This window comes from Telopea speciosissima, chromosome 2 (assembly GCF_018873765.1).
Source record: "Telopea speciosissima isolate NSW1024214 ecotype Mountain lineage chromosome 2, Tspe_v1, whole genome shotgun sequence".
Classification (NCBI taxonomy): Eukaryota; Viridiplantae; Streptophyta; class Magnoliopsida; order Proteales; family Proteaceae; genus Telopea; species Telopea speciosissima.
Genome location: NC_057917.1, coordinates 66,470,246 through 66,479,783, shown reverse-complemented (window position 1 = coordinate 66,479,783; position 9,538 = coordinate 66,470,246). Strand labels below are relative to the sequence as shown.

General features: G+C 38.6%; 1 protein-coding gene across 1 annotated transcript; it reads left to right on the top strand.

Annotated features, from left to right (window-relative positions):
• Window positions 1–5,479: 5,479 nt before the first annotated feature.
• LOC122649875 (CBL-interacting protein kinase 5-like) lies at window positions 5,480–7,101 on the top strand. Its single transcript, XM_043843133.1, has 2 exons — window positions 5,480–5,494; window positions 5,572–7,101. Exon 2 carries the CDS (start codon window positions 5,635–5,637, stop codon window positions 7,000–7,002), a length of 1,368 nt encoding a protein of 455 aa, XP_043699068.1. The 5' UTR covers window positions 5,480–5,494; window positions 5,572–5,634; the 3' UTR covers window positions 7,003–7,101.
• Window positions 7,102–9,538: the final 2,437 nt, after the last annotated feature.

Sequence of the window (9,538 nt, the reverse complement as noted above, 5' to 3'; positions counted from 1 at the left end):
TTAATGGAACAAAGACCAGACACAAGATCACTATCTTCACACTTTGGGCTTGGTGTCTCAGAAAGGTTCTTAGAGTTGTTTAGGTGGATAGAGTTGTTTAGGTGGATTGAGTTGTCTGCCAGCCCAAATCCAATCCGAATCCAAAGTAGAAGTGCAACAAGTTCAAGTGTCTGCCAGCCCAAATCCAATCCGAATCCAAAGTAGAAGTGCAACAAGTTCAAGTTTAGCACACCCAAGCCAAACCACAATAACCCCAAGAGATAGTTCAGTTGGCAAGTAAGGACCAATCCCCCACAATTAAGAAGTTATATTTAGGGGTGTCAATTTGGCCCTATCGATTAGAGCCTTACCTGGCCACCCCCTAATTAAGCCTGAACATGGCTTGAGCTAAATTTTTCAATACTTAGGGCAGGTCAAGGTTGAATTTTTAGACCCAGAGTCAGGGTCGGGCCCAACCAAGGTTAAGGCCTTGGGTTCAACCCAACCCTGTCCTATATTGGTTATGTTAATATGCTTTATTGTTTTACCCTCTAAGTTTTTACCCCTAAAATGTATAGTGTATAAGTGTATTGGGTAATGAGTACAAAACCCTAACGGCCTATCGGCCTAATCCCTTATTTCTCTCACCCTAATCCATTGTTTCTCGATGAAACCCTAGCCGTTGGACCGCTAGAGATACCTATGCCAGTGGATCGCACTATCAAAGGACATGAAGTGCGTTGGGAACTGTAATCTCGATCAGTCTTGAAAGTTGAAAGCTCAAGCTTCCGGTGTTCCTTGTGGTCGATTAGGTAAGAGAATTTCATGCTCTGTCTGATCTCTGAATTTGATTTCCTTCTAAGCTTGAAACAATTCTTGGGCTAAAGAGGGTGGTTTTTTTTTTTTTTTAATTTCCTGTTCTCTGAATGGTCTCCAAGATAGTTAGATTCCTCTTTTCTACACCATCCATTTTGCCATGTAAAAATATTAGGGGCTTCTAAAGGAGATCTACAATTTAATCTCAATTCTCACCTAAGTGCAATTTCCATCCCTTTATAGCAAATTTGAAACTCTTTGAGATGAACCAAACCAATGAGCTAAAATTGCATTATGTTACCCAATCGGATTCAATTAGGGTCGGGCTGGGCTTGGCCAAGTTTAAGACCCCTAGGGGTTGACACCCCTAACTTGTCAGTTCAAATCTCCGTGGAGCCTATATATCTATAACAAAATCAAAAACAAAAACACAAAAAAGAAAAAGAAAAGCCAAGACCACAGCAAACTCAAGGTGTCAAAATGAAATCGAAATCGTTTACCGAAATCAAATCGAACCGTTTAAACTGAAACCGATAGACTGTTTAGTTAAATGGTCCTGTTATGGTTTTAGAAATGACACTATTTATTTTATCAGTTTGGTTCGATTTAGATTGATTAATCCAATGGTTTCAAATCGTATAATCCAATTAAAACCGATTATAACCAAACCGTCTAACTGTTTAAAAACTTAACAAATGTTTTTTTTATTAAATAAAAAATAAAAACCTAGCAAGTAGCAACTACTAAGTAGTCACGTTTCTTCATAAATGATTTGCTTTCTTCAAAAAAAAACTAATAACTTAGTAAATAATAAGTAATAACTATTAACTATTAATTAGTATTAGTAAATAGAGTAGTAAATGTGTATAGAACCGTATAACAGAAACCGTGTAAAACCATATAGAACCATTTAACCAAAACCATTTAAAAATCATTTAACCGAAACCGTTTGCTAAACGGTCCAGGTTTTGATTATGAGACCGTTTAGTAAAACGATATGGTTACGGACTTACGGTTTCTACCCTCAAGCAGTCAAAACCGAATTAAATCGAACCGTTTAATCGAAACCGGACCGTTTAACACCCTTAGTTGTCATGTTTCTTGGCTGAAGCTATTTAATTTGTTGACTTAGATTTCTATTTGGAAGAAAACATAGTACTGACAACTTACACAAAAAAAAAAAAAAGAGTTATATTATGTTGGTCACTTTTCAGTCACTATGTCTAGTGAAGTATAAATCTTTAGTATTTTCCACATGGCAGTACATGGGTTATCCATGTGATAGAGAATCGAACAAGAATCTCAATGGTCTAATTTCAACTTAAAATGCATAGAGGAAGTAACTGAAATTACAAAAGATGCAGATTTTATATTTTATATTCATCTCCATTTGATGGTATTTTGGTAATTTCACTACAGAGTTTGAGCAACTTTCCTTGCTTACTCTGGACTAAAATTTGGTCATTGTGTATGTGAGGTCCATTATGACATGGACTAGTCCATTTACTGCTAAGTGGCAAATAGTGAAGAGTTACACTTCACTAGGCATAATAACGTCTAGAAAGGTCTTGTTTTAAAAGGATTAACATTTCTATCATGTTGCCCCTTTTTGATTTATAAGCAAGAATCTAACATTTAGATAGGAGGTTGGTGTTGTTATCTGTCAAATTTGATGACCTATCTCAATATAAAAAGTTCCTATTTTAATTCAAAGTACAATTGAATAATGGTTTTGGGTTTCAAATTTCATCCTTCTTATGGTTTCCTATTTAATGCACCATTATTTCAAATTTAGGCCCAAGTTCAAGGTTCCATGGTTGCAGATTTAAAGAATTCAGGTATTACCGTACTAAATTTCATGGTTTTGAGAATTCCAATAAATTTTTCCGGCAAGTGTGATGAGAAAGCTACCATTACATTCTAGCAAAACCCTCTATAGTCTACACTTCTAAACTTTGATATTTTCTCCAAAGGGTCGGTGTTCTTAATAGGGGTGTGTGACCTTGTGCGCATGCTGAGGTCAATGAAAACACATGCATTGGCATTTTGGGGTGAAATTTTCATCTTTCATGCGGGGGTGGGGTGATTATTTTGCCCTCTCTATGTCTAAACGCGGATGATACACTGTCCCATAGAGAACTTTCTAACTTCCTCTAAATTCTAAACCGCCTCTTATGCTGTCATAATCAAATTGAAGAAAACTAATTGCATGTGGAAATTATTGCCACACTACTAATAATGGCAGTGCCATGACACATTTACACATATGATCGTTCCTTGTTTGTATAGACGAGATAGGAGGGAAATTTTTTTTTTTGGCAACACATATGACTATAGGGGTCATCTGGTACTACTCATCATCAAATCATTCAAATAATCCAAAACAGAAATTAAAACGCCAGGTTGGAACATGGTATAAGTAAATGGTATTGGATCGGCGTATCAATTGATTTGTATCGACATTGCAGAGGCGGAAACTGATACTTGGGCAATGCCAATTTTGTATCGGTATAATGGTACGGGCAAAAGGTAAAATCATCTAAAAATCATTTTCTTTTACAGAAAAATAAGGTAAAACTTTTCGATACAAATCGATCTAAAATGTCCGTATTGATATTGGCCGAGACTGATACCAATTACTTAAACCATGGATGTGATGATCCATTTCCATCTTTTGATCCTGAGTTTGTGGTTTGAATTACACAAAATATTAAAGTTTAAGGGGTTTTTGGAAAAATAAACTAAATCCAATCCGAGGTTCATAATCTCGGTTTCAGGTATGAAAAATCATCTGGATCATATCGGTATCGATTGAGACCGATCTAATACACTTGTACGGACAACAGTAAAATGGTAATAAAACAAAAAAAAAAATAAATAAATAAATACGTCTTCTGATCCTGATAGAGAGATAGATACAAATGAAAAGTTATCCTCTTAGGTTTTCTGTCCGATGCAGTTCCCTAGTGCCTATAATAAGAGGGGGGTAGACTCCATCCGAACAATGTATTCAGACAGGAAAGTGATCATTTCTACCTCCAATGAGAGGAACGGTACGAACTGTACTGAGCAGGAACCAGAGAAGATAAAGATCCGACTACAAACCCTGATCCAACCTAAATCATGAAAACATAATGGAAGGATGCTCACGTAAGGGCTGCATCATGGAGCCATGGTTGAAGACTTTAAGGTGATATTTAAGTTTCCACCCCAAGCGGACAGGAAGGAAGACTTACCCTTTCAATCAGGTCATTGACATCCAAATAATCCCATGCATGATGGATGCATCCCATAACTTCACATCCCATTCAAGGCCCACGGGCCACGGTGGGTGGAACTCTATTCTGTTTTCTGCTCGCGCGACAATCCGGGTGGATCCCAGTACCCATGTTGAGATTTACACTTGTCATCCTCCCATTAGTTATCAGCTAATGTGGTAGCTTCGTTTTGTGGGTCCCGCCTTCTCTCATCGTTATCAATCTTCTTCGGACGTTGGACTCATTTTATTGGAGAAGACACGTGGCTTAACTACAGCTGTGCAACTGCGGACGTGGCAAAATGCATTTCAAGAAATTCAACGGAACCATTTAAATCGAAACCGTTGCTTTGAAACTGAAATTATTTATTAAATGATTCGATTTGTTTTTGAATTATTACATTGATAATATTAAATGAATAATTATCACTTTCAATTCGTTGTTCCTTTCAATTTTTTCCAATTCCTCACATAAGAGTGGAAATGATTATTCTATCCCCTGCTCAAACACATTGTAGAGGTACGATGGTCATTTTCACTCCTATTTGAGAAATTGAAGGAATTAAAGCGAACAACGAATTGGAGGGGATAATGATTCGATATTAAATCTAATATAAATTGAATCATGGGTTCCCATAAACGGCACCAATGATAGGTCCATAAATTGAATCATAGCTAACTTTTTAGCTACAATTGCTTCCAAGATTACCATTAAATTGGAATCAGTGAATCAAAACAACTTACTAAAAATGGTGATGCTGATCGGGTGGTGGGAATTAATGCTATTATTGTACAAAATAACCAATAATATCAGCCCTTCCCACGAGATAAAAGACGTGATTTTCATGCTATCAAGACAATGCACCTTTAAAGTGCATCCGACGATGACAAACATGTTCATATGGACAGAGCACCGCAGTTTCTTATCCAGTTTTCTATTCTCCACCGCTTCCTTGTCAATCCTCATCAACGTCTCTTCTAGTCCTACAAACTGAAAAAATATCAAAGAAAGGAGTTGATCTTTAGGATCAGAATCTTCTAGAGAAGTTCAGTAAGTTTTATTACACTTAGGGTATAGTTTCCATCATTGCCGTCTGATTCTGTTTGATGGGTCGTGATGATCTGCTCTTTAAATAGAATGACAGATAACGTTCGACCCTAATACTTAGCAAAGAGTGGAAATCCCATTGAATTCCCAATAAAATTTCACCAAATTTTTACTATTTTGAGCCCTTCTCAACCTCATCTCTCCCTCTCCATTCGAAGGATTTAGCTCTCTTCCTTGCTTTTCTGTTTATATGGTAACCATGGAACCCATATGGATAATACAGAAAAGCTGTCTCTTAACTCTCTCTTTTCCTAAAAATCTTCTGTCCAAGCCAAGGGAAAGCTCATTAACCCTGCCTTAGGGCAGGTTTAGTTTCTCTGTGTTCTTCTTCGATCATCGTCAGATTCAGTTTTTCCTTTCTCTCTCTTTTTTTTTTTTTTTTTTTTTCAGATTTCTCCGAAAATGCAGAAACATGTGTTGGAAGATGTCTTCAGATAGTTCAAGCCGATCTCCCTGGCCCGGTGATGCTCTGTAAATGGATAAGAAGGGAAACATCTTGATGCAGAGATACGAGCTTGGGCGATTGCTTGGGCAGGGGACCTTTGCCAAGGTCTACCATGCCAGGAACCTCAGAACCGGCCAGAGCGTCGCCATTAAAGTGACAGACAAAGAGAAGATCCTCCGGGTTGGACTTATCGATCAAATCAAAAGAGAGATCTCTGTGATGAGACTCGTTCGGCATCCTAACGTGGTTCAGCTTTATGAGGTCATGGCAAGCAAGACGAAGATCTATTTCGCCATGGAATATGTTAAAGGTGGGGAGCTCTTCAACAAGGTTGCAAAAGGGAGGCTTAAAGAAGACACAGCACGCAAATACTTTCAACAATTGATCGGTGCCGTCGATTTCTGCCATAGCCGAGGAGTCTACCACCGTGATCTCAAGCCGGAAAATCTCCTCCTCGATGAGAACGGTAACCTCAAGATCTCCGATTTTGGCCTGAGCGCACTCTGCGAGTCTTGCCGGAATGACGGGCTCCTCCATACGACATGTGGAACGCCGGCATATGTCGCGCCTGAGGTCATCAACAAGAAGGGCTATGATGGTGCCAAGGCTGATATATGGTCATGTGGGGTTATTCTGTTTGTATTATTGGCAGGGTATCTACCATTCCAAGATGCAAACCTGATGGAGATGTACAGGAAGATTAGCAGAGGAGAATTCAAATGCCCCAATTGGTTCTCACCAGAGGTTCGAAAGCTTCTCTCAAGAATTCTAGATCCCAATCCTAATACAAGGCTAATCATCTCCAAGATCATGGAGAACCCATGGTTCAAGAAGGGATACAAAACAACGGAACATCCACAACCACAACCACAACAAGAAGAGGACATGATAGCTAGTGATGTCCAGAATGCCTTTTCTCACGATCCCTCTGGTGGTGCTAGTTGTTCTACTTCTACTTCCTCTCAGAAGAAAGGAGAAGCGACGATGGATTCCATGAAACCAACTTGTATGAATGCGTTTGATATCATATCACAATCCATGGGATTCGACCTATCTGGGCTTTTTGAGGACAGGAATCACAAATCGGAATCACGGTTCACGTCTACAAAGCCGGCGTCAGCAATTGTGTCGAAATTGGAGGAGATAGCACAGCATGAGAGCTTTAAGGTGAAGAAGATCAAGGATGGGCTGGTGAAGTTGCAGGGGAACAAGGAAGGGAGAAAGGGACAACTAGCGATAGACGCTGAGATCTTCGAGGTTACGCCATCGTTTCACATGGTAGAAGTGAAGAAAGTAGCGGGGGATACGTTTGAGTACCAGAAATTCTGTAACCAGGAATTGAAGCCTTCTCTTAAGGATATCGTATGGGCTTGGCAAGGAGAGGAACAACCAGCGTAACAGCAACCACAGCAACCACAACCTGCCTAATAAGCCTGCAGAGTTTTATAAACTGAGTTTTTGGAGGGTTCACTGTAGAGAGAGAGAGAGAGAGGTGTTCTTCTTTTTTTTCCCCTGGTGTTGTCTATGGTTGATATCTATTGTTAAATCCATTTTTTGTTTTCAATTCGTTTGGTTTTTTTGCCTTCAGTTGGAGTTTGGGAAAGCTGTAACATGTTTGCACCAGATCTCCTCTTTTCTACTGCCGAGCTGCCCCAACTGTCCTGCTGCCTAGACACAGCAAGGTGTGAAATGACCGTCTTACCTTCACTCCGACAGGGGTAGTCATTGCACGTCTTGCTGTGTCTGCGCAACACGACACAGAACGGGCAGTTCGGCAGGAGAGGATCCAAATTGCATACATATTGGGGGTTCCTCCCTGGTCTGGATCCTCTAGCCACTCATAACCTTTACACCCTCCCCAAGGCCGGCCAATGTGGGATAAGAGAAAGAGAGAGAAATGTCTAGATAGTCATTTTGTCACATCGGAGGGTGTCTGATATGATGATGAATGCTTGTTTAGGATCAAGAGAAGGTTTTATTTTTAGGCTTATGAGATTCCCATCATTTACGTCGGAGATCATCTAGGTAAAATAATCAAAATACCCTTTTAAGATAAACAAGGTTTAGTTGACCTCGGAGTTTACCTAAATGTTCAAATAATATGTTTATATATATTATTTTATTGTACTAATTTTGATATGAAAATAAGTTCATTTGCCTTTTTATTGGGAAAATATTTTATTTAACCATGTGTGAGACCCACATTGAACCCACATTGAAGATAGTTCTTGTTGACAAAAACAGTCCTTGAATTTTATACCAAATTACATTATGTGGAAATTGTGATTAAACATTTTTGGTATCATACAATTTGGAATTTTGGATCCCAACATATGAGAGTTAAAAGTTTTTAAAAATTTGGATTCGATTTAGATGGACTCGATTCGACGTTAAGTAGGCTCGAGTTGATGTCGAGTGCCTCTCATTCCACGCCTGTTCGGTTGCTCCACGTCAAAAGGGGCTTTTCCCTGCACAGAACAGAACCCATCCCAAGTTGAAACTCTCAAGGTTGTATGTCGACGAAGACTAGGCCTATTGAAATTGAATATTCCCATTTTTTACATTGTTTTATCATTTTATTTAGATTTTGTCTTTATTTAGCCCTAGGATATTTTCATCATTTTATCATACCTTATTATGCATGAATTCTCATAATATTTTATGAAATTTTAAATATGATATGATTTCCTATTTTATTTTAATTTTGTTAGTACTTATAGGGTTTTTATACATCCATGTATATCATCCTAGGCTTTGCATACTAGTGACATTTTCTGTTAATATACCTTATTTATTGTTTTTGTTCTGTATTCTGTGTATCTTATTTATTTTCTACATACTAACACTTGTAGCGAATTGTATGAGTATGTGTTCTACCCTAACTTTTATTTTATGTCTTGTATTTTATTCAGTTTTAATTTTGACCAAATGAATAGAAAGACCGGTTTAATCGACAGGACCGAAGTGCTTAACACATTCCCCATACCGCAACCTGACTTGTTCTCTAACTTTTGGTTTTATAGGTCACGTTGGAGCCGTCAAGGAGACAAGTTTGTTTATTATGGGTCCTAGACCCTATTCTTAGTGGTAACTCCATTGGGGAATGTCAAACTTCTGATTGTTATTTAGTCTTATTGTATTTTATTTGTTATACGATTATTGTTGTGGTACAATATATGGTTATATTTTATGTTGTGTGATATTGTTTGCGCTAACGATGCATGATTGATGCAATGAATACACTTTATGGCCATGGGAGGAGTTTTAATCCCACATTGGTTGGGTAGTGGGCAACTTTTGGGCATGACTTTGGGAATGACCTCTCCATCTTAAAGCTCATGCTTTTGACTTAGATTGGGGGTGTTGACGCAGTAAATGTACTCCACGGCCAAGAACAAGAGGAGTCTTGATCTTATATTTGTTGGTAGTGTGTGGCTATTGTGCTTACAACCTTTGAAAGACCTCTCCACCCTGAAACTTAGGTTTTTGCGTTGAACATCATTAATTATCCATGTCATCACCACTCAGAGAGAACTTGGAATACCCAAAAACGTGTAGGCAGTTCCTAAACATTAGAGGAAACCCCTGCAGAAGTGGAAACCACACGTTGACTTGGGAGCATCTCTTTGACCCCAGGAGTCAAGCGTTAGGTATTTTTTATTTCATTTATTTCCATTTATTTCTAACCGTAAGGATTGAATCCCTCCAATTACCACTCGCTATTATGCGTACTGAAACGCTTAAGATTTTCCCTAGCTGGTTCATGATAGTCATTTTTGAAGTTACTGATCTACATTTGGATAGATGTCACGGCATCTAGGCAACCCAAGGCATTGAAGGGGAACTAGATGCTAGGCGTTACCAACAAGGCATCCAAGGCATCTTGATATCCAGGTGACACCTTGACAACTATGTTTTGAAAAACTTTGAGTCT

Bases quoted from the DNA above. Each gene is read 5' to 3' on its own strand.
- LOC122649875 (XM_043843133.1), top strand. From the start codon at position 5,635: ATGGATAAGAAGGGAAACATCTTGATGCAGAGATACGAGCTTGGGCGA.